Source organism: Acanthopagrus latus, chromosome 5 (assembly GCF_904848185.1).
Source record: "Acanthopagrus latus isolate v.2019 chromosome 5, fAcaLat1.1, whole genome shotgun sequence".
Classification (NCBI taxonomy): domain Eukaryota; kingdom Metazoa; phylum Chordata; class Actinopteri; order Spariformes; family Sparidae; genus Acanthopagrus; species Acanthopagrus latus.
In genome coordinates, this window is record NC_051043.1 from 1,221,822 (window position 1) to 1,246,865 (window position 25,044).

Genomic DNA, 25,044 nt, shown 5'->3' on the forward strand with positions numbered 1-25,044 from the left:
TAGATTTGGCTGCTGCTGTACTGATGAGTCTCTGTCCCCGGGCATCTCACACATACACACACAAGCACCCGTGCGTGTGTGCATGCATGCGTGCGCAGACACACACACACACACACACAGAAAGCGAGGGAGAGAGTTTGAAGTGCAGATGTAGTGAGAGGAGAGTGTATAAATAGCAGCAGCATCATTTATCATTGTGTAGAAGCTGTAGTTTCCTTGGTGAGTCAGGTGGCTGCAGCCTCCAGATCTTCACTCAGTTCTGTCATTGCGCTTCTGACTGCTGCAATTATTTACAACCCTCCACACTGTTACTCTGTCATCAGGAAGCCCCTGAGCTGTTACAAGAGCCTTCAACTGGAACATTTTTGAATTACAGAAAAAAACACTGGCCAGTCATTAAGATTTGCTTTGCTCACATGCAAGCCTTTTTGATTTGTCATACTTAAGGATGCACACACTATGAAGATGGAATATTGGAAATGTTTTGGAGAGATAGCACATGTAGGAAAAGGGTTTTAAACTCGTCATCAGTCTCAGAGTCATGCTTATGCCTTCATATTGCCTTCATAAGCAAACAAGACCATTAGTGTGTAGATCGCCTATGTTTGTGTAATTATTTGAGTTTTACTTAATGCCTGTCACTGGGTTGACTTATTATAAATTTAAACTATTTTATATATCAGAGTTGTGCTGAGGATGAATTGAGGAGTCTCACAATTGAGGAACGATGCTGCTCTGTAGTCTGGTGGTAGAGGACTCCAAGTTTAATTTGTTTTAAAAATGTCATATTACAATTATATGTCATTCATCAACAAGCATATACATTACCTCATTATTTTTCATCCAACATTGTCAAAAAGAAAAAAATGTACTACAAAAACATTTAGTCTTTCATTCATTCACTTCCAAAACAACTGCACGTCAGCCAGATGAAGGAGATGATGGTGCTCATACAGCTAGTAGCAAACTGACATTTTGTAGATCCACTGGTTTAGTATTTGGTCTTACTGTATTTACACATATTGGACAACATGTATGCAGATACTGATACATGCAGATATACTTTATATGGGTGATAATATCAGCCAACAGACAAATCATTTGGCCTCTAGTTTCAGGCAGTTATACAAAAATTAAAGCATAATGATAAATGTCACATTCAATTTTTTGCCAGGAGTTACCATGTGCATTATCATAATGATCATGAATGGATTCCTTAATGGGAAGCAGCACAGATGACAGCATAATGAAGACTGAATTAATGAGAAAACAAAAGACAAACCCGAGAAAGGATGGATGGCAGACCAAATAAAGCAGTGTGTGACAGTAGTTCTTCAGAGAAGGTCATTGTTTAAACACAACTCCACCATGAGACACACGCCCCATTCACACTGCCCTTTCAGTGTGGGTATAAAACACCAGTTGTCTGCATCACCGTCTGTAGTATCAAGAGTCGTAGCAGAGGAGAGCCGGTGTCTATGTGAATTGAAAAGCCAGAGGAGTGGCTCAGGAGTATGTTGGTCTGGTGGTGTTCACAGTCTAACAGCTAACCAGATCCTTCACTCATCAAAGAAAGAGAAATGACCCACATTTCAACTCACAATGCAAAGTTACAGGATCAGACAACAGTAATGGGGCAACTGGTAGTGTCTATGGAAACAAATACCCCAGTGGAAAAGCCACTGTCACTCTGTCTGTCACCCTGTCTGTCATCCTGTCAGTCCTAATGACTCTTGATCATATTTCTGCTTGAAAAACAGCATCAGTGATTATGTGACATGATCTAGAGCAAAAAACATAAACTCACATGTCTTTGTTCCACTATGTGTTGTCATAATTACTGTCAACAGTGAACTTTCCCCCAGAAAACAGCATCCCTCCCCTTGAGCGAAAGCCAGACAGTGTCCGCTGTTTACTGATGGCAGTCTGTCAAAACGTAACTCTGTCACTTTCCATGATGCATTGTGGGGTCAGAATCTCAACCACAACATGTACAACAGCATCTATACGAATATGAATAGTCAGCGGATAATGTTTAGATTAACAGCAGGACACCATGGGAAAGGTGTTACAAAAACCACATGAATGTCAATTTATGACATGTACCATGTTGCGTCCCGTAAGGCCAGGGGATGAAGGGAGTAACATAGTATAATGAACCTGAGCATAATGGAGGGAAAAGACACAGGATGTGTTGGTTAAAGCTGAAACTAGTTTATTTACAAAAAGGTAACACTGAACAAAAAAGAAGATTAGCCGCTAAAAGAAAAGTCACTCTGGCTCCTGCACATCACAGCTGCCTAGCCCACTGGCACAAATGGCACTTTATATCACTGGGCCTACGGGGCCATCAACATGGAAATGCTTTTGTGTGTAAACATGTTTGGCCAATCGTCCACATGGATCCTGTAAACACAGTGCCTGTAAACGCACTTTTTTGAAACCTTGTCTCAGGGTGGAAAAATCCGAAAACGCTGTCCTCGCGTTCTTGTGTGGACGTCAAATCCGCATACTTTGCATAACCTCTTAACCCTGTGATGTCTCATAACAACAACAACAACAACAACAACAACAACAAAGGTGGTTGCGCTGTCTCTTCTTCTAGGTTTTTGATGAATTTCAAGCGCCACCTATAGGCCTGAAATATGACCTACAGCGAGTTGAGTCATTTACAATGGATCCGTTTGGACACAGATATTCTTGAAACGATGCCAAGGAAGACGGGGGGAAAAAAGATTGTTCTGGAATGCGTGGACATGGCCTAAGTTGCAAATGGGATCAGGTGGGGTCCTCCAAACATTGGTGAGGAGGGGGAGGAAGAGGGTGACACCTGAGTGCAAACACAAGAACACAAATACGCCCACAACACCAGGGCTGTAACAAAAATTAAAGCATAATGATAAATATCACATTCAATTTTTTGCAAATGAGATGCTCATTTATCTCACTGGACTTTTAAAGTGTGGTCCCTTTAAAAGAAACAACCCTAACACATCTGATAATGTATTTTGGGGGGCAGATACCAATATTTGTGATCTTAAACACTTAGTATCATTGCCTTTGCATTACATAATCAAATTAGAGCCCGACTGATTAAAAAAAAAAACAAAAAAAACATACTGATTAATTCATTGAAGTTAGAATACACACATGAATAAGGTTAATAAGATATTATATGTTGTAAGTTGCAGTATAACTATTAACCACTTGTCAGGTATGTGGTTATCCTCAGACCCACTAGCATGGCGGTAGACTTGGATAGGGGCGAGAGGGGGTACACACATAAGGTTTTTATAAATCTTAAGAGATTTTTCATCTGTAGAGCCCCCACACATGAAGATTAAAAAATCTGCTTTGATCGTACTGTGTGTGGTGTGCCCCGATATTCTCAGCTCGGGACGCCACATATTATTACAAGATCATCTGTCTCAAGGCCGATCTAGAATCTAGTCCTCCGAGCCAGAAATATCGAGTGATCAAAAGTGATCTAATCAATGGCAACAACCCCAGCGTCACCAGGCTCTTCATAAACAGAAAAGAGCATAGACTGTATATAAAAAAAGAGTAAATAAACGCTTTAAAACATGAAAGACATGGAAGACATAGAAGAGGGAATGTGAGCTTTTCTGACAACACACAGCACTTCCATTAACCACCAGTATGACGGTTAACGTTAGCGCTGACGCTAAACCCATTAAAAACATTAAAATGACTGATTCAAACACCCTCATAGGAAAAGTTAGATCTCGCCTCTGTTTTTATTTATGTCTGCTTCCGTGTTTGTCAGTCAGCTGGTTGGCTACATTGTGTTTCACATCACATTTCACGGAGTAGTGACTCAGGAGTTGTTGGCTTTCCCTACACACATGAAGATTTTTTGTCATAAATATTGAACAAGTTTAACATTTATGACTGTCAGCTGCAACACATTTCCAAGCAAATTATTGGGACAAAATTGACTCTTAACACACCACAGACCACAGGACAATCGTATAGGATAATCTTATAAGACAGAAGATAATCTTCCGTGGTCAGGAAGGGGTAAAATCAGAGCAAAATCAGCCCGATTATCGTCATGTGTGTACCCCCCTTTAAACACCAGAGCAGCCTGACTCATTTGTTAAAAAGACTCAGTTAGTGGAGCTGTTTTCCGAACTGCTCCCTCTGTCCTATAATGTGCAGAGGGAGAGAGGAAGGTAGTGAGGGAGAAGGCTTTCATTAAAATGAGAGTTTAATCTTCAAAGAGGAGATGAGAGGCTGAAGCACCAAGGGATTGCCTATCACATACTGTGACCTTTCCAGCCCACATCAGTACAGAAAAGGACAAGTCAGCTGCAGCAAAGACTGCTGGAAAAGCTAAGGAGGAAGCAGATGAAGTGACTGTTAAAGGACTGTTGACATGAAGGCACTGTGCACAAGGCACTTCTGCATACACAGAAGAAGTATCTAATGAACTTTGCTGCTTATACAAAAGATACATAAAAATATCATCAATATCATTTTTTCTGTTTGAATTTAAAACGGAGGAGCAGCAATAAAATGTAACAAAACTACAGTGATTGTCCCTTTAGCAAATAAATCAAAATGATCCGCATTATGAATTCAGAAGAAATGCACAAGATGGCAGGGATAGAAAAGTGCATTCTGTGCTCTAAGCCTTCAGTAGTATACACTCTGTGACAACAGAGGAATGTAAGCCTCCACATGGTTCTCTGAAAGGATTACCATCTTCTGAGAGCAGATATTTACGACGGAGTATTAGGACCATACTAGGAGGAAGAAAAAAAAATGAGAATGAAGTTGTAATATTACAAGAATAAACTCAAAATATAACCAGAATAAAGTCGTTTTGTTACGAGAATAAAATCATAATAATAAGAGAAAAAAGTCATAATGTTATGAGAATAAAGTTGGAAATACAAGAATAATGTAATAATAACACTAGAAAAGAAGTTGTTTTGATGAGAAAAATGGTCTTGTAATATTATTACTTTTTCTGGTAATTATTTTGGTATTATGACTTTAATCTCGCAATATTTTGACTTTATTGTCGTAATGTTACGACTTTATTCTCGTAGATCTAATATTATGACTTTATTCTCGTAATATTATGACTTTATTCTTGTAATCAAAAAAAAAAAACCTTTTTTCTCCTAATACTCCGTCGTAGATATTCCCAACTGCAGAGAAGATATGTTCTGTCCGGGCGGATGTTGCTGAATTGCGCAGAAAAGCTCTTGACAGCTTTGACAGTGTGGGAAAACACTGCTCATTTTCCCCCCACCATCTGGGACAATCCTCCTTTTTGAGTATTGTTGGCTCTGCAAAGTACATCTAAACATTTCTCATCATTTAGATCTTTTAGTGCTCCTGGAATTCATTCATCATTCAGACTCCCCAGTCTCTTGGTTATCCTTTTGCCTGCACTGGCCAAAAATGCTTTTCCAGGGCTCATCTCAAAATGAAGGGTTTGCTGTATGGACCATTGTAGCCCTTTGACCAGCAACTGAAGACATGAAATGGTTACATGCTTCTTTCCATTAAGGGAAAGGGGGCACATTTAAAAGGCTGCAAGCCCTACATTTGCTCTTCAAGCAACCCCAACTGATCTGGCCTCAAGTTAAAATAGTGTTTGCTCCTTGGAGTTCCTTCAGGATCAGATAGAGTGGCAGTTACTGGCCAGCATATGAAACTTTCGTAAACTTATCTGTTCCATCCACAAGCAGTAGCGTGTATTCAGGCATTTCAACCTCTTTCACTGACTGAGTTTGCAGAGATTGGCACACACGTGCAAAGTCCATCCATCCATTGTCAACTGCTTATCCAAAATCAGGTGGCGGGGGCAGCAGCTTCAGCAGCGAGCCCCAGACTTCCCTTTCCTCAGCCACATCGGCTAACTCTGCCTGGGGAATTCCCAGGCACTCCCAGGCCAGAGAAGAGATATAATCCCTCCACCTGGTCCTGGGTCTACCCCTAGGTCTCCTCCCAGTTGGACGTGCCAGGAACACCTCCTTAGGAAGGCGCCCGGGTGGCATCCTCATTAGATGCCCTAACCACCTCAACTGGCTCCTTTCCACGCAAAGGAGCAGCAGCTCTACTCCGAGTCCCTCCCAGGTGGCTGAGCTTCTTCACACTTCTCACATGCAAAGTGTCCTTTTTTATTGCAGTTTCTGCAGGTTGCTTTGGCTGCTGGTCATTCACGTGAGTTGGCCAGGTGTTTTCTGAACCACAATGGAAGCAGGCACGTGCAGATGAGGTTGAATCAGGTTTATTAGCTGGTTTTGTTGAATAGCTCCTACGTGGCTGTCTTGGCCTGTGTGCTGTATCATGAGTCTTCACTACATGAATAGGTAAGTGCTGGTCACCTGCCATAGTCTTAGCTTGTTCACTGGCTGATTCAACTTGAGTGGCTATTGTAATCGCTTCAGCTACTGTCAGTTTATCCCGAAACATATCACTATTGGCAAATTCACACATTGCAGCAAGCTCTCTTAATGAAGCAGTGTATTGCACAATGGATTCCTGGGGTCTCTGCACTCTCTTTCTGAACGTGTGGCGCTCCACAACCACGTTTACTGTCAGCATGAAGTGTTCATTTAATGCAGCAATGGCGGCTGCTAGGCTGTCGCCTGTGTTTGGCAGAGTATGGAAGATCCACTGTCCTTCTGAGCCCAGACAATGCAGTAGTAGCGCTCAGCTCCTTGCCTCTGGTCACGCGCCTCCATTTGCAGGGATAACTCTCCAGGGAAGTCATACTATCACACACTTCTGTACAACTTTGTCACACACACGCACACCAGGGTTATCATAGTTAACTAAATTAAATTAAATTCCCAGATAAAAAATAAACTAAAATTATACTTAATCACTATAAAACTATAATAACCCTGACACACACACACTCACTCTATTCTTCATTGTTTGAGTTGCTTTGTGATTGGCAATAAATTTGGTTACTTTTTAAAGTAATTCTGGGATCGCATTTTTCCTTACTTTTTCGTACATCATGTTGTTCTTAAATTTAGTTAAATTATTCCATTTGACTTGTTCAAACCTGCTGAAGCCCTGGAATGAGTCTGGAATAGGGTTTAGTACCAACTGAGATCCCAGTATTTAAGAGAGCCTGTCCCATAAAATATTGGCTAATATTGGTGTTATTTGATTTATTATTATTTGATTGTCAAACAGACATTTGATGCAAGCTTTAGTACTTCACAGTTTTTGATAGTCAATGCTGTGAATCAGTGCATCTCTGTTGGCATCACAATATAATGAATAATGCTACTGTGCCTCAAAACACAAAAACGACACACTGAAGTAATTAGAAGAGAAGAGATGAGAAGAATTTTCTTTCTTGCTACTGCATGCAGTAATAAGCTCAGGGTCACTACAAAGACCCTTGAATATGACTAACTGGATTTATTAAAATGTTAATAATAATAAGGATATGGTGATAAACTGTGTATCAGATGATAGGGATTCTCCAATATATCAGCTGAACATCGGTATCAGCCAATTTTTACCTTGTTGACTGCTATCTGCCCATGGGACAGAAGATGACATTCAGTAGGTGTTGTCTATCTGGAACATCCATGTGCTCTTGATTTGTGATATCGCTGCCATCAGTTTGTAAGGCTGAGTTAATGCTAAAAAATGATATTCCTTAATCTGTTTAGTGTGTTTAAAAGGCCTCTGAAGCAGTCAAAAGTTAAATATGTATTACAGTCCTGTATAATCCAGTCTTTCAAACACAGTGTTGAACATTCAGATATTTTTTGAATATAGGTGTATTTGTTTCCCTTGCACAACAGGGAGAATAAATAGTAACAAAAACAAAATAAACAACAACAAAAAAAGCATCCCTCTCAGATGACTGTGATTTGTTGGCATTGGGCTTTCCCATGTCATTGAATCTTTACTCTAAAAAGGAACTGTTTGACTTTAAATATTACAGATCTCTCTTCCATGACATACCTTTAGAAACAAGCAGATTTATACCTGCAGCGGTGCGAGCTGGACCGGGATTTTGCCGGCGGTTCGGTCCCGTTCTGTTCTGTGCATCTAAACTGACTGTTGTGGATTAATGAGACTAAACGAGTCCGGACCGAGTCTGTTCGGGTCTGAGGAGATCCGGAGATGCACGGACAACAAAGTGGAATCGGAATCTGTGGATGTTGGTGTGTAGCTAGCTGCTAGCCGCTAGCCCACACGGCCCAAGTCCCGAGTCGACGTACGCACCGGCAGGTTCAAAACTGGACTTAGGGTAAATAATGTCCGCCACGCTTTTTCGCAAACATTGCCGTCACGTTTGTTTGTGTGTGGTGCAGGAAGAAACGGTAAAAACAGGCTTTTGCCACGAAAGAGAGTAGAGACAGTGATAGAGACAGTGGTATTAAGAGTTGAGAGATTTGTGACATTTAGAGTGTTTGGAGTGTATAGCTAGTGTGTTATGTAGTGTTTGGTGTAGTGTGTTTAGTGTGTAGTGGAATCGGTTTTTTGTTTGTTGAGTCAAGACAATGAGGAGATGCTGAATGTGGAACAGACAGTACAGCTGGAAGAAGCTCAGGCAGACCTGAGCATTGCCTGCATTTAAATGTTGATAGTTACATATAATTTTGTAAGTTTTTAAAATGTATGCACATATTTAGCAAACAACAATTTATATTTTCATTATAAGTAATAAGAAAATAGCTTGTTAAACATATTTGTGGTTTTCACAGGAAAAAAATGTAACTTTTTCTACTCAGATTTTATGTTTTGTTTTGTGATTTTAGGTCCATTGTGTTAATACAGTCTGTCAAAATAAAAAAAAAATAACTGTACAGTCACACGTGAGGTTGTGCTGAAAATATTGACACCAAGTAAATAGTTTTTTTTAGGTGAAATATAATGGCAAAATAAAAAAAAATAGTCAAAAACGGCCAATTATACCCTGGAATATCGGATTTCACAACAAACCTATATATCCCTGATGTCCCACCTTCAAACACAGCCTCATTTGGCCATCCATGAAAAAGCTACTTAACCACCCACTTCTCTATAGGAATACATATTTCCTTTGGGCAATGCACTAGTAACAACAACAACAACAACAACAACAACAACAACAATAATAGTAGTAGTAGCAAACAAACCGTTATCAAGGCCAGTGTTGGGCTGTGACAATGGCAAATAGCCAGCTCAGTTGAGTATTATCAGAGCATTACATAGTTGTGTGTCTCAGCTGCCCACGAGTGTGAGCTGCTCGATGTACAGCCGCATACTTAGGATGACAACAATGGAGATATTGTGACATTACAAACACTGGCCTGAAAACACACAGAGCATCCACACAAGCATGCACACACAAACACAGAATGACGTGTACAAGGTCATGGGAACCAGTTCCATCCAGCCAGCAGGCAGCTGGAGCACACAAAAGCACAAAACACACAATGCAAGTAGTGAGTCAGTTCAAACACTGTTGACAAGTGTCAGGTCTACATCTGCACTGTCTTAACAGTTTGGTTCTACATCAGTGTAAAGTAAAATTATATGAAATGGTGTGAAAATTGGTGTGAAAATTACATAAAATTACACTGGGGAGTGTACATTAGTATAGATAGTTATCTAGTGAAAAGGTAGAAACTGAGAGAGAGAAACTAAGGTCTGGCATTAATTTTAGAGCATGAACCATACCAGTGTTTTGGCATGTTTTAGCCAAACAAATCACAGAATTTAAAATGATTGCTGACTGTTGTTAATTTTAGCATAGTAAGTCACATAAACTTGTTTGTTGTTTAAAATTCTTCTTGCCTGTGGTTTTAATTTTTTTGTTTTGTTTTGGGTTTTTTTGTGCGAAATTCTGCACCAAGCAAGCATTCCTGTGAGTTTAAAACATTGTAACTTGACATTCATTTCGCTGATGTCTCGGTTGAGTTTCATTCAGTCAGATTAGAGAGAAATGTCTTTGTTTGAATTTCACAAAGCGTGCTACTGGGTGCTGCATGTTCGTGGTTATTTTCATTTGTGTAACTCGCATGAGTGGACGTGATTAAAAAATGAAGAACACCACAATCAAACCAAGGCGAGTTATCAGACCTGCCAACCTGTACGCATTTTGCGTTGCAAGAACGCAATTTGACATCTAAATACGCTGGTACGACTCGCCCCTCTACAGTCTGCAAAAAGCAGCAGACATGTGAGTTCTGTTGCACATGTTCTGATGTTGGTTGCAGCCCTAATTGCCCAGAACATGTGTACATGCTAACATTTTTGCATTGCAATGCAAAAATGTTAGCATGTACACATGTTCTGGGCTAAGGCTGGCTCTCTTCGTGGAAGCGATGTTGCTTGCTGCAGAGAAGAGGCGCTCAGATGGTGTTGGGGTGCCAGGAATGCATAAGTAGGACTTTGTTACCTGGCCAATGTGGGATATCCATTCTCATTAGCCTTCCACCAATGTAATGGATTTCTTCCTTGGGAAGGGGCTTCTCTCCAAAGTATGTGAGGACCTCGTTCCTCACTTGGCTACTAGGATCCTCACCATACCCCTCTTTATGCTCTTCTTCACTGCTGGTTTCAGAATCAAGGAGTGAGTCAAGTAAAGAAAGTGGAGTGGTTGGTGCAGGAGCAGCTACAGTACTGGTGGAGGTGACACTGGTTTGCTCATGGACACCATCACACTGCTGCTGCTGATGATCCCTTCTCACTTCAAATGCCTCTGTTTGCACTTTGGCTTGCACCTTAAAGACCTGCTCAGGTGTCTGAAACTTCAGTTTTCTGAACCTCAGTTCCAGGGCAGAGGAGAGGATCAATGTGTTCGGTGCTGTGTCAGAGAATGTCCTCTTCTTCTTCCATTGCTGTTGAAGCTGCTCTGTAGCAGTGACTTGGAAAGCCTGCACTGCCGCTGACTCGAAGACAACACTCTGGGTGGACTTCACTAGCCCCTTCACAAGTGGAGGTACTGCAGAGATTGTCGTGTACTTCTCCCCACTCATAAACACAGTGGCACATTCAAAGGGTTTAAGGGCTGTGGAAAGCTTTTCAAGTAGGTTCCACTGGTTGGCTTATAAGTCAAGGTATTGTTTGCCTGTCAAGTCAAGTCAGACAGTGTGGCAGTTACAGACCACCTTTGCTCAAGCAGTTGGCTAATCATATAAAATGTGCCATTTAGTGCTTACATCCTGAACAAGGATGTGCTGAGGTGTTCCCATTTGTTACTGTTTTTGTCTCAGTTTGTTGCAGGCTAGCTCACTTTTTCTGAAGTGTTCCACGAGACATCTTGCAACCCCAACTGCTTTTTCAATGTTTGAGTGCTTCAGTGAAGAATTTATCACCAGCTGCAAGGTGTAGCCAGCGCAGTGGACTGAGGACCATCCATGCTTCTCCATCAGTACTTTTGCTGCAGCCACAATATTGGCACCATTGTCGTGCACAATAGCAATAATTTTGCTTGGGGGAATTTCAGACCTGGCTACTACCTCTTCCAACCATTCTGCAGTGTTGGATGCTGAATGTCTTTCCCTTAGTGGCATGGTTGTAAGGCAGATTGACTTCATGTTCCATTCGTCTCCAATGTATTGGCATGTAATCCCAAGTTAGGCTTCCGTGGCTTCACTTGTCCAAACATCAGTGGTGAGAGCAAATTTGCTCTGGGTGGCTTTTATGTCACTCTTCACTGCTTGGAATGTCTGCTCGTACTTCCTCTCCATTAGTTTAGTAAAATGGGTCCTCGAGGGAAGAGTGTAACCAGGGTTGAGGACGTGAATCATTGGTCTGAATCCTTCATCCTCCACCACTGATAGTGGCCTCATGTCAGTTACCAACATATTCAAGATACCATTAGTCAATGCAGCCGCTTACTGTGGTGTGCAGACCTTCCTTTGAATAAAGTCACTAATGTTGGGTTGTTTCTTTCTGAAATAAAAGAAACCATATAATGAGCATACATAGTAGCACCATTTCAAGTAACGCAATACATACCTTGTTGATTTAATTAGTAATCTCTTATGTAAAGGGCAAATAAAGACAATGCCACCACATAAAAAACTAAATTAAATAAATGCTGGGGATGCAGCATACACCAAACATTAAATGGAAATGTAACTAATCAGATCAGAACTGGATCAGATATTGTTAAAGTTTCCGTTGTGAAGTAATAAAGGATTCACTTTAGACTGTCTCTGAATAATAGCATGAAATATTCCTGCAACTCCATAATGTTAGTTATACTAAAATGTCTCTCCAACCTAAATCGATTTAAATAGCTTTATTTAGCCCAGCTACATTGATCCATTATGAAATGAACCGGAGAGATTTCTGTCTGTTATGTTTATTTTGAAATTGATAACCGTGCATTTTCTCTCTCAAAACGGAGTCAAATCTGCCGGAGACCGACACATTATCAGGCCCGAGTTGCAACAAAGGGATCCTCAAACAAAAGAGCAGGCGTGCTTAACTCATGAATGCCTATTGCGACTCAAAACAACACAAGAAATGAAGTCGTCGAACTCTCCAAAAGTTTGTAACACTTTAAAAATTAATACACAGCAGTTGCTGCTGCGCTTTGTTAAACAATCGGATTACTCCTCATTAACAAAAGATTAAAAACACTATGGAGCTATGGATTTTTAAAGTTACGTACTGTGAGTTCCCTTCATCCCTGGCTCCAACATGTTTCCTCTTCAGGTGTTCCCACCGTGATGTCCCACTACCGTGCCATGCAAGGTCAACGCTGCACATTTTGCAGCTAACTGTCTTTTTTGAAGGCTTTAACATAAAATGTTCCCACAGTTTTGATGACTTAGGGCATACACTTTTCTCCGTGGTATCATTAACCTCCACACATTTCTCCACTAAACTATCTATACTGCTTTCCTCTGCCATTTTTCAACGTTTCCTCCAGGCAAGGTAGTAGGGATTTAATGGTATGAAAATTTCACACCGCGGTAATAGTGGCCAAAATTATCACGGTTATCGGTATATCGCGGTATTTTTTTAAATGTCTTCAAAATGTTGGAAAAACAGTGATAAATTGAAATAATTTCATCAAGATTTATATTTAAATATATTTATTATATATTAAAATAGTCAAAATCCAAAACCTTAACAAAACACTGCAAAATCAACATTAAATAATTATAAAAGAATGTATTAAAACTGTGCAAAATAGGTCATTGGCTTTTTGTGATGAGGGCACATAAGCAGCCTTTTTTTGAAATGTTTCCTTTCATGTCTGCGTTACAGTGGTAGAATGAGATGTAGTGGCGGCAGCACTCGATTGGCCAGCAGACCCTCTCTGGAAAAAAAATGAATAGAAAATGTCATTATTAATTATTACTGTCACTGTTACTTAATACTAAGGGTGAAACCAACAGATCACAAAACTCACATTTTAGATCACATCACTTTTGTGAGGAACAGGTTGGATCATTTTTAAGATCAAAACAAAAAGGATTACTGTTGTTAAATGAATTATGAATACTCTATTTTGGCTCTTATTTCTATCTAGACACATGTTATATTCACCATATTATATTATTCTTTATATATAGTCAATCTACAAATAATCCACAAGTGTTATATATTTCTGATATTACTGGCTGGATATATATTGGCTGTCTGTCTCTCTGTCTGCCTGCTTGTCTGTTGTCAGTGGACTCGGTCAGTCTGATTGGTCAGATGGCTGCTGAGCCACAGGTGAGCTGCTCTGGTGAACGAAGCTGAGATGAAAGTCAGTCATCTCAGTCAGTTTGTGTTCACTAACTCAGTCCAGTACAGTACGTGTTTGTCTCAAATCCTCCTCACTGCAGCTCTGCATCAATGTTTGGGGAATTATTAGGTCGACTTTAAAAAGTGAAACCTACAATTAATAAGCGGTTCAGATAAGTTGCCAAATCACGGATCAGCTTTGTTCAGTTATACCACCATCTGGTCAATTTATATTAGTGACAACAGCAGATTAGACAGAGAAAACTCGACATACACATACATGATGCACCCGAGTTTAAGGTTAGCTTACCTTGCATTCGCTGAACAGTTGAGGGTGATGGACGTGTAAACTGGATGTGTTACTGCCACTCGCACCAACTTTCTTCTCGCAGCTCCTGCAGATAGGGCTGCCATCCTCGACCAGCTGTCTTATTCTTATGACAACCACAATACGCCCAGACTTCAGATTTGGTTCTCTTTGAAGGGGGAAAAATGCCGTGAGGACTGCTACTGTCACGTCCTCCCTCCGCTATGTCTTCGCCACTACATAACTAGCGCACCCTGTACGCTACGCATGCGCCGGCAGTTTTCCACACCGTGGTTACCAATCGTGGCGGTTACCTTGGTAATTAAAACTTAAACGGTAACCTTCACCGTTGGTAATTTTACCGTGGTTTACCGTGACACCGGTAACCGTTACATCGACAAGGTAGACGGCGTTGTCACGTGAGCTGCACATGGCATGGCATTGGCTGGCTGAGGTTGCCGCAGCGCATGCAGTGAATGCGCATAACATAGATCCGATGAATCAATGACTAAATTAATCACCAACTGTTTTTAGAATCGATTAGTTGTTGCTAGTGGCAATAACTGGTACTGGAGAGGCATGGAGTGAGAGAGAAAGAGCATTGTGTTTGGTGTGAAGCTGTTGTGATGGCGATGTGCTGTGACAGCACTGAGCAGGCCTGTCTGAAGCTCTCAGGGCCACCCGCAGACACAGACATGCACACACATGCACACACACACACACACACACACATACACAAACACACACTGAAAACAACCCATGAGTCAAAACAGGGGAAGGGTGAGAGAGTGAACTGAAAGAGTGTGTGGATGAAGGCCCCTCACATGTCATACTGAGTGCCAAAATGCACTAAAGCAGTAGATCATTGCAAAATAGTTTCACTATTATCTTCAAGGAATGAGGGGATCCTTTGAATTTTCTTTTGTCAGGAATTATACAAGGCATTCGGTGTTGTGTGTTACTCAGCTAGTTTTTAGATGTAGCAGAATGTAGCAAATTGCAGTCTAATTGATGGTCATTTTGAGTTATCTTAATGGAAATTCACACAGCCTGTAAACATGTGGATAATGGAATGTAAATACACAGTGATCTGGGGAAGCTGAACTTCAAATGTCCCATCGACTCATGTCTTTGCCTCCAGCAGGATGCCTTGCATCTCTGCAAATTTGTTATTCAAGACTTGCGTCTGGCTATGGTGCTTTATAGCTAGGACATTTCCACTGATGATATGATGTTATGGATAGACTGCAGCCTGGTGACCATGGTTCCCCAGTGGGCTCTGCTGACCTTTTTTTTTTTAACTCTTTATTTATAGATCATTTTCATCTTTTAGTACAGGAAGGTAAAACAAAAGATAAATACAAAACACTGAACAATTACCCATATTCAAAGTCCGGGGGTGATCAGTAAATCCAAGTATCCAGTATTGTACCCTGTATGTGCATACCGTCTCACTCATTGGCTGAATGAGTGAGACTAAGGCTTGCCATTTCTGCCACTGTTTTTCAGCAAGGTCTTTTTGGAGTCTGACTGAGTAGGTCATTTGCTATGTGGTGGGGGCATTTTTCTGGAGCCAACATTTTGTGATGGCCTTTTTACTTGCAGCCAGAAAGACCCTGCATAGGTACATATAAGCTCTACTCAACCCATCTGGCATATTGAGTTGAGTTGTGAATAATACATTCATATTAAAACATGGAACCTTTAAAATCATTTTTGCCACTTCTCTCCAGAAAAAGTGAATGGAGGGGCAAGACCAAAAAATATGGGCATGATCAGCAAAAGTTTGGGAGTTACAAAAAAACGAATTAAGCTTTTCCAACAGAAGTCTCTCCAAGTCCAGGAGTTGGTGGAGGATGACTGTGTTTCCCAAGCGTTCAGCCACATGTCCTCTGTTATCACAATGTTCATTTATTTTTCCCATCGTTGTTTTACATGGTCTGTAGAATCCTTCTTCAATGAGGTGATTCAGAAGTACATCAAAATCTCCTGCACAAGTAAGAGTCCCATACGTTTGTGATGTAATTAGTTTGAATATCCTTCTAAAAAAGGTTATATTGCTACCAGGGGGAGCATAGACATTAAATAACGTTACTTCTTTCTGGTCTATTTTTCCTTTTACAAAACAAATCTACCTTGTCTATCATTAATTTGAGATATTGATTTGAATTTGACAGCATTGGAAATCAATATAGCTACTCCCCTTCTTTTTCCTTTCTTATATGATGAAAAGAAGGTATTTTTGAACCCCATCTTTTTAAGTTTTTCATGTTCAGCACCTGAAAGGTGTGTCTCCTGCCAAAATGCCACATCATGATAATAAGATAGTGGGGAAATTATGATTAAATGTCTCACTCATCCCTTGCTGTGGCTCCTGGTTCCATTCAGTGGTACTCCTTCAGCTTCTCTCGAATCTGCTCCTGGAACCGGTGCTTTTCTCCACCAGATCGGGCCTCCGTTGTCTCCCAGGGTAGAAGCCGAGCCAGCGTCTCCTCCGAGTTGTCTTTGCTCTTGGTCCTGCCGGGGATCTTGCTCACCGTGTATCCTCTCCTCCGCAGGTCTTCTGCTGTTTGTGCAGCACTGTTATACGTTGCAGGGCCCGTTTCGAAAAAAAGCACGCAATCTTGTTAGTGGAGTCTGGAAACATACGCCATTATCCTGTAGTATTTTCTTGATGGGTATATATTCCTTCCTTTTGTTCTGCACCTCCGTTGCATAGTCATGACCAAAATACACCCGTTTATTTTGGACACAGAGTTCTTTTTTTTTCCAGGCGGCGTGAAGGATCTTTTCTTTGACATAGAACTGGAGGAAATGAACCACCATAGAGTGTGGAGGGGAACTCGGTGGTGGTTTCGGTGCCATAGCGTGGTGCGCGCACTCGATCCCCAGTCCAGCAATGAGTTCGTTCCCCAGCTCCGTCTTGATAAAGTTTTCAATAAAAGTCACTGCAGACGTGCCCTCGGCGTCCTCGTGGATGCCATAAATCCTGATGTTGTTGCGCCTAGAGCGCCCCTCCAGATCAGTCACTTTTTCCTGTAGCGCCCGCTGTTTAGTGAGCAGCTGGGTGAGAGTATCTTTGACTCAGATGTCCCATCATTCCATGTCGAGCATGTTTTCCTCTATTTGGCCCACCTGTTCCACTGCCCCCTCAATTTGGCCTGTCGCATCCTGTATTTTCCGGTTTACTTCGGACACAAATTTGTCCATTTGTTTTTTAATATCTTCCCTGAAGCCCGTGCGGAAGTCTGAGAGGTCTTTTTTCAGTTCAGCCTGGAGCGATGCCATTCCTGTAATCATAACTTCACTCACCTCTGTACGAATTGAATCCAAAGTTTCGGTCTCTCTGCGGCCTCCATCTTGTTTATGAGTTTCGCTAGCTTCAGCCTCAGTCTCGGATTCTCTTTCAAAAATACTGTGTAGTTCATATCCTCCTTTCTTGCCTTTGTCCCCATTCATCATCGAAGCGATATGTAGTTTGTTTGTTTGTTTGTGTGTAGTATTAATGAGTAAAGATAACTGAATTTAGGCTGATGTCCGGAGCTCAGTCACTATGCTGCCATGCCGTATAGCGCGCCACCGGAAAGCTCTAGCTGATGCTGACCTTTTTTGATACCACCCTGTCCATTGACCATGGACTGAGGGAGCTATTCAACAGGGGTATCATTTGAGTTAGTTACATCCCGGTTACTATCATATCTTTTGATCAGACACACATACACATACAGTTTTGGTCAAAAGTTCACATAAACTTGTAAAGAAAATGTTTATCATGGCAGTCTTCAGTTCGCTTCAAATCTTAATTTTTTTAGGTCCTCTGAAAATGTGACCAAATCTGCTGGCTCAAAAATATACATATATCAACTTGAACAATCAATTTATGCTGGGGGGCTGTTTTGCTGCCAGTGGATAACATAAATGAAGTGCAGTTGGGTGTTCCAACAGGGTAGTGACCACAAAGACACATCAAATGTGTTAAGGGAATGGATGAATCAGGCTAGAATTGAGGTTTGGAATGGACTTCCAAAGTTCTGACTTTGAACCCCATTGAGAACATGTGGACTGTGCTGAAGAAACAAGCCTGTGCCAGGAAGCCAACAAATTTAAATGAACTTCACTGATTCTGTTCAGGTGGTTATGAATTCAGCCAGAGGACGACCAGAAGCTTGTGGATGGCTATCAGAAGCACCTATCTGAGGTGAAAATGGCAGAGAGACTTTTAACTAAATATTAGAATTACCATATGTATATTGTTGATCCAGCAATTTGGTCACATTTTCAGAAGACCTATGATACATTCATTTATTGAACCAAACTTCATGAATGTTTTAGTGATAAAATAGTATGTGTTCCACTTATTCATCACAGAAACACGAGAGCTGTAGAAATCATTGGAACTGAAGACTGACATGTTATACATGTTCTTTATGAGTGGATGGAAACTTTTGATGGTGACTGTATACATTAAAGAGCCCATCACTGTGTCCACAGCAAAGGAGAAGATGCAAGCACTGTTCACATGCCAAAGTGCAGTATGTCTCAGTGAGCACTTTTGATGTATGCATTATTGATAGCAGACCATGATGTGTTATCTATTTTGAAGGCTGACAGAAGAGTAGTGTAGGCCGTGAGGCCAAGAGCTACCAAGTTGTCTTTTGTAGCTTAGGAAAAATTTAACAGCTAATTGTTTGTATTCTTTTTATTTTTTATTTTTTATTTATTAGTTACAAGAATTTAGTGCAGTGGTGTCAAACTGATCCAGGTGTGTTCTTGCTTGGTTGGAATGAAAAACTGCAGCCACATGGCCCTTTACTGGATCAGTTTGACACCACTGATTTAGTGTAAGGACCATAAACCGTCCAGCCCATCAAAGAGGTGATTACATCCTCCACCAGCCTCTACACTGCATTGCTGCTGGTTCAAACCAGCAGGAAACTTGCTGTAGTGCTGGAGCACAAAGTAAGGTCATGGCATAACAACGGAAACCCTGTACCCAATATTTACAAGGTTTGGACTAAGTATAGAAGGAACTTGATCACCTGTGATTGCTGGACAATAATAGTAAAACAATCCAGTGTTCTGCACCAAATGGCCAAGTATTTATTGGTATTCATATGTATTTACACTCATATTTTGTGTTCTGTGTTGTGTTTGATGTGTATGAGTTTTTTAGCCATGTGTTTCTTCTACCGATGTCTTTATTGTTAATAAATGTTGGGCACTGTCATATGAGGTTTGCATAAGTCTGGAGAGAACCAGCGAGAGCACTCTGAGTTTTAAAGCACCAGAATGAGTACATAAAAGTGGTTCCTCATGTACACACACTTTTTTTGATATAGAATTAATTGGCACATGTCAATGCCCTATAAAGGATTTCTTCTTTTTTTTCTTCCTTTTCTAAAGTTGGGGTGTTTTTTTAGTTACTATAATTTTCATATATTTGTTTTTTAAAAACACATTTAAGAGAGTCCGTTTTGTTGAATGAGGCTAGATGTAAACACATCTGAAGAAAAAATAGCACCTTAATGCTTCTGTTTCTGTGTGCTGGTGTGTGTGAATAAGTGAGTGAGCCAGAGAGTGAGAGAGGCAGAGGAAAAGCAGCAGGATAGTGTGCAGTGACAGACAGAGGGGGGGAGGGAGGACAGGCAGAGAGCTCAGCCGGGCAGCTCTCAAGCCTGTCTCTCCCTTTGAACCTGTGGATCCCGTTTCTACCTGACCATGTCATCCGGTCTGCGCAGGAAGTGGAGGAACACGGTGCAAGCGCTCAGGACTCTCCGCGGGACAGGAGCAGAAGGAGATGGAGGAGGCGCTGTGAGTCTGTTGTTATTTTTAGTGTCTCCTCCCTCCTGGGGCTAAGCTAATCCGCCACTGCACAGGCTTATCCAGATTGGAGGTAGGACACTGAGGCATAGAGGTTAAGCGCTTGCTCCTGTGGGAAGCCTGCTTTGGTTGTGATGCCGTGTAAACTACCAAAAGTCAGCCAGACCATGCTGAAGCAGGATTCTGTTAGTCAGGGCTGTGGGTTCGATGGGGCAGGGGGACCGTGGCCATTCCTGTCACAGGAGCACTGAGGAAGCTCCTCCATTAGCCATGAGTCTGGAGTGGCTGCCGACTGGCTGCTGCGCTAGTTACCCCAGCTGGCATCGCTGTGGGCAGGCAGAGATGAGCAAGATTGGGGCCTCAGATGGCTGCAGGGAAAGTGGAGTCATCAGCAGCGGTGATGGGGGGGCCAAGATCCAGCTGAGGGGGCTGGACACTCAACAGCTGAAAGGCAGCCTCGTGGTCCTCTACGCACCTGCTGGGAACTCCTGTCTGCTCAGACTGGTGGGACATGCATGGATGGATGGATGGATGGATGGATGGATGGATAGTAGAGAGCTGTTTGTGCTGATGTGGTGTGTTGCATGGGTGTCTGCTACTTTACTTACTTTAAAGATTTATAACTACAATATGCACAGTCTCAGATATTTATGTTGTCTTTTAAAGCTTTATTTGGCATGGAAGTCATGCAAAACTCAGGGCAGTTTTCTCTTTGACTTAACTCTGACTTAACTCTTTGCCCTCTTTTCATCCAGCTTAAATGCAGAGACAACATCACAAGACAGTGTGTGTTTATTTTGAAAACATGTTCATTTTTAGATTAAAAGAGAGACGATATTGATTGAACGTGTAATGGGAAGATATCTCTGCAGTCATATTGCACTGGTAGATTGAAAGTGGTCTACATGAACGCAAACTTTCAATGCATTTAATGTTTCATATAAAAGGTCATGAAAATGGAATTATATTGGCTGTCAACTTCCCACAAGAAGCTTCCAGGACATTGTTATAGGAGTCATTTTATACATTAATGTGAAATACAACATTGCACTTAGTGCTGTAAAACAGCTCTGACTACTCAGCTTCATGACTTGACTTCATGACATGACTTATGCACAAGCGGAAGAAATAAATATGATGCTTCAGTGTATGTGGCTGTTGTTAAGGAACAGGTAGAGCTGCCATGCATCAGATGAGAGGTCAGCAGTTTGATTTCTGAACCCAGCTGTAAAAGTTGTTATTACAGGATTTGCTATGAAATGTTTTATTTATTTGTTTATTCTCTACAGTGTGTAAATAAGAGCCTATCATTATCTTTCAAACCTCTTGGTTCAATGCAAATGCTGTGCAAATGCAGGTGAAATATGGTCTAAACATAAAGGTTTAATCACAGCTTTAAATGGTCAGTGAAAAAACGTTTACGTCAACCAGTTCTGAACGTCTTTTGAAGACATTTTTAAAATCTCTTTTCAGTGGAAAAACGCTCACTGGGATTCCTCTTGGTAATTTGATTATAATGGCAATCACAATAACAATAATGTGACTCTGAACAAGACTCTGATGTGTGTATTGCATGTAGATCAGGTGTAATTTTCACAGTAGTCTTTACAGTTTTTCATGTCAATTTTATTAATTAATTTAAGTGGTGATAATTTTTAAGTGTAACGAGCTCATTTCTTTTGGGTAGAATGTAATTTCACAGCTCTGTAATTTCATGGTGATGTAGGTGGTAATTAGCAAGCAATATATTCAGTTTTTATTTTTTAAACAACTGGCCCTTTAAATCCACAAATAACTGAAAATGAACAACTCAATTCAGTGTAGTGTCTTACTGACTGCATGATTAGCAAAAGTTAAGCAAAAACCCATTTAGAGGTTCTTTAACATCCACTTAAGAAATGACCAGCAATCCATTCACTTCTTGTTGGATAACAGCAGAACAGATTTAAATCATGCAGGGGTCATTTAAAAGGTCAGACATTTCACACATGTTGCTTGCTAATTACCAACTTTTAGCAACTACACAGTAACGCCAAGGGTGTTGACCAGGCACCAGTCGTTATTGGGCAATTTGCTGATTTTTACCCTATAAATCCTGAGCAGAGGGGCCGATCAGATAAACTCAGGAGACAGTTTATCTGTGCGCACATTGCAGGACTCTGCTGCTTACCTGCTGCTTACAGCTCGCTATCTTACTGCCATATCAATTTCGAATTTCAGTGCCCTCTTGGTTTAACCGGTGCCATACATTTGCGCTGTCCTGCCAGATAGTCGATTGGGTCTGAGGAGACAGCTGGTCCGGTACTGCAGAACAATTCTCATAAGGCTAGCCAGTGATTATTACTAGCCTGACATAGTGCTGTGGAGAGAGATCACTATGGTAACAGCATTAGAAGGCAAGCCTCCATGTTGTTAGAAATAGTCAGTTCCAGTTCTGTTAGCTAACAGCTTATTACAAGGCTCTTTTAATGCTGTAGAATGCTCTATTCACTTGAATGGGCCTTCCCAACATTCAGCGGTCAATTATATTTGTATAATTGACTGCTGCTAAGCATATTTGACTGTTGTCAAGGAAAGTGGCCTTTTTTCCTCTAATTCACATATTTTCGTATCTTAAACCTTTGCTCTGCAAGTAGTCCAGTCACTTATCGCCCCAGTACATTCAGTTGCTAAGCAATGTCAGCTGATCTGCAGTCTACTTCATATTGGAAAAAAACTTACTCCTAGGCCACTTTTATAGATGAGTTTCACATTAACTTTATTATTTTTGGAAAATGCGGTGATTTTGAGTCTTGGCAAAAGGCTGAGTTGTCGTCACCTGTCAAGAAAAGAAAAAGAGAGGAAAGCAGTGAAGAGGGAGAAGTGAAACGGCACAAAGTTTTGGATGACAGAGACTCTGATAAAATAGAAGAGGATCGACACAAACTGAACACAAAAACATGATATGGGCTATGTCAGTTTTAAAAGACTGGTTAGAGGACTTGAATTTCAGCGGACGATTTATGAGCTGTGTTGTAAAGAATGTTCTGTTCAACGTCTTTGTCGTCGGTTTGGCTAACTGTATTTCTCTGCTGAAAAACACTATGAACGGTTACAGATAAATTGTAAAAAGACACACTGTGGTGAAGTTTTTTTTGTGTTGGCAAGTAGCCGTGTAATAAGTGGGATACTGTATAGAACAGCAGTCATTATTGTGAAAATAAGTCCCTTGAGGACGAATCAGACCCCTCCTTCGCGTCATGGTCCGTGTCGTCCTGTCGTGACTCATTTTCCCAATAATTACCGTCGTTCTATACATTATCCTTTACATAGCTGAAAGTTCCCTTTCAGAGGGACATGAACTGCAGTTAAATGCGAACACAAGTTTAATCTATATAATTGCACTGAAACACTTTTTTTGTCCTTTTTACTTTCTATACCAGGGGTCCCTTAGCACAAAGTAGTATACTTGAAGTTAATTTTATTAAGTATGCTTGAGTATAAGTATAGCAAGTATACTATGGACCATGTACTTGTAGCGTACTAGAAAGTATACTAATTTAATACTTTTTCTGACTAAACATTTTAACATTTTAAGTTTATAAAAGTATACTTTAAGTATACTTCATAAGGTCATTTTTAACTTACAGAACTACACTTTCAAGTATACAACAAGTACGCCCATCTATATACTTCTAGTGTACTAAGTATATACTTCTAGTCCACATTTTTATTTTATTAACATGTAAGTTTATAACAGGGGTAATACCTCAATGCAAAATGTGTGTAGTGAAAAACAATTTCACTCTGTTTACTTAAATGTAAGCACAAGTTAATGACTTGACCTTAATCTGCATTCGATCAAGATATATTAAGTATTAGTACTTTGTAATTTGGCAGGTTCTTGCCAGAGATTCACAAATTATTACCATACACACTGATAACTTAACAGACGGGATGTCTCTCCTAGAAAACACCCCTTCACTTACGGTGCCAACATTTTTATCATCTTTGTTAACTTTGTCACAATTTAACCACAGAACAAGGATGTGAGTTCACCGAAACTGTCTTAAACATCATCTTATTCACAACCACATTCACAAACCATAATTACACCAATAACAACAGAATACCCATGAGTCTTTGCGCCACAGTCCACAAGGGGCGTTACAGTATACTAAAGTACAAGCTTTAGTATTAAAGTATAAGTGTAAGTTTAAGTATTAATGTATTTAGTCTTAGACTATTCTTTATACTTTTCAGTATAAGTCAAGTATACTTCACTATACTTTTCTTAAGCATATAAATATTGTATATAAAAAGTGCACTTCAAGTATACTGCCTAAGTTTTAGTATAAAATAAGTATACAGTGGAACCCCGACTTACGAAGTGAATTCGTTCCAGAGGGTCTTTCGTAAGTCAAAATTTTCATAAGTTGAAGCACCTTTTTCCCTATAAATAGCCTAATTCGTTCCAGGCCTTCTACAAATATGACTTAATATTTGAAAAAAAAAAACACTAAGAATATTCCAAAATACAATCTGAAATGAAGAAAATAATTTATAAATGATAAATGTATTAATAAATATCAATAAAATAAATTATGTATGTACCTTTTGAGTGAGGCGATGCTGGCTGAAGACAAAGTTCTTGGTGGAGGAGGAGGTGGTGGAGGTGGCAGAGGCTGAAGAAAGCATACGTATGCATGCATACATACGTACGTGTACATGTACATAACATTATAAACATTAAAACTAAAACTTACATTTATGTTAATTAATGTACGTACGTACACTGTGCAATGATATTTTTTAAAACATTTTTTTAAACTTATAATTTTTTTTTTATTTTCTATTTTATATATATATTTTTTTAATTTCGGTCGCAGCAAATTTGAAATTAACTTGAATTTTCCTGAATTTGTGGGATTTCGTTACACAGGCATTTTGCCGTACCACAGGCAGAAATATTGCCGTTAAGTGCCTTCGTAACTTGAATTTTTCGTTAAATAGGGTCTCCATAAGCCGGGGTTCCACTGTACTCTTAGTTCACTTGAATAAACTACTTTTTGCTAAGGGATACTCAAATACAAATCTTAAAGTGCCACAAAGATTTTTTTCAATGACTCAAAGGTCCATGTATTGATGTCGGTCAGGCCACATGCAATAATACTGTGATATTTAAAACATAATGTCCTTTTCATTCAAAACAACAAAATACAAACTAAAATAAAATGTCATTTCCA

The 25,044-nt window shown here is 40.3% G+C and overlaps 1 protein-coding gene across 4 annotated transcripts in view; it reads left to right on the forward strand.

Moving 5' to 3' along the window:
• The window catches only part of LOC119019399 (tight junction protein ZO-2-like), a 128,606-nt gene that overhangs the window by 21,374 nt on the left and 82,188 nt on the right, over window positions 1-25,044 (forward strand). For 3 of the 4 annotated variants that reach the window (XM_037097934.1, XM_037097936.1, XM_037097938.1), the window contains exon 2: window positions 19,738-19,810. The exons of the other annotated variant lie outside the window; for it this stretch is intronic. In XM_037097934.1, coding sequence (XP_036953829.1) covers window positions 19,738-19,810 — 73 coding nt within the window. The remainder of the gene's footprint in view (window positions 1-19,737; window positions 19,811-25,044) is intronic. 4 annotated transcript variants of the gene reach the window in all.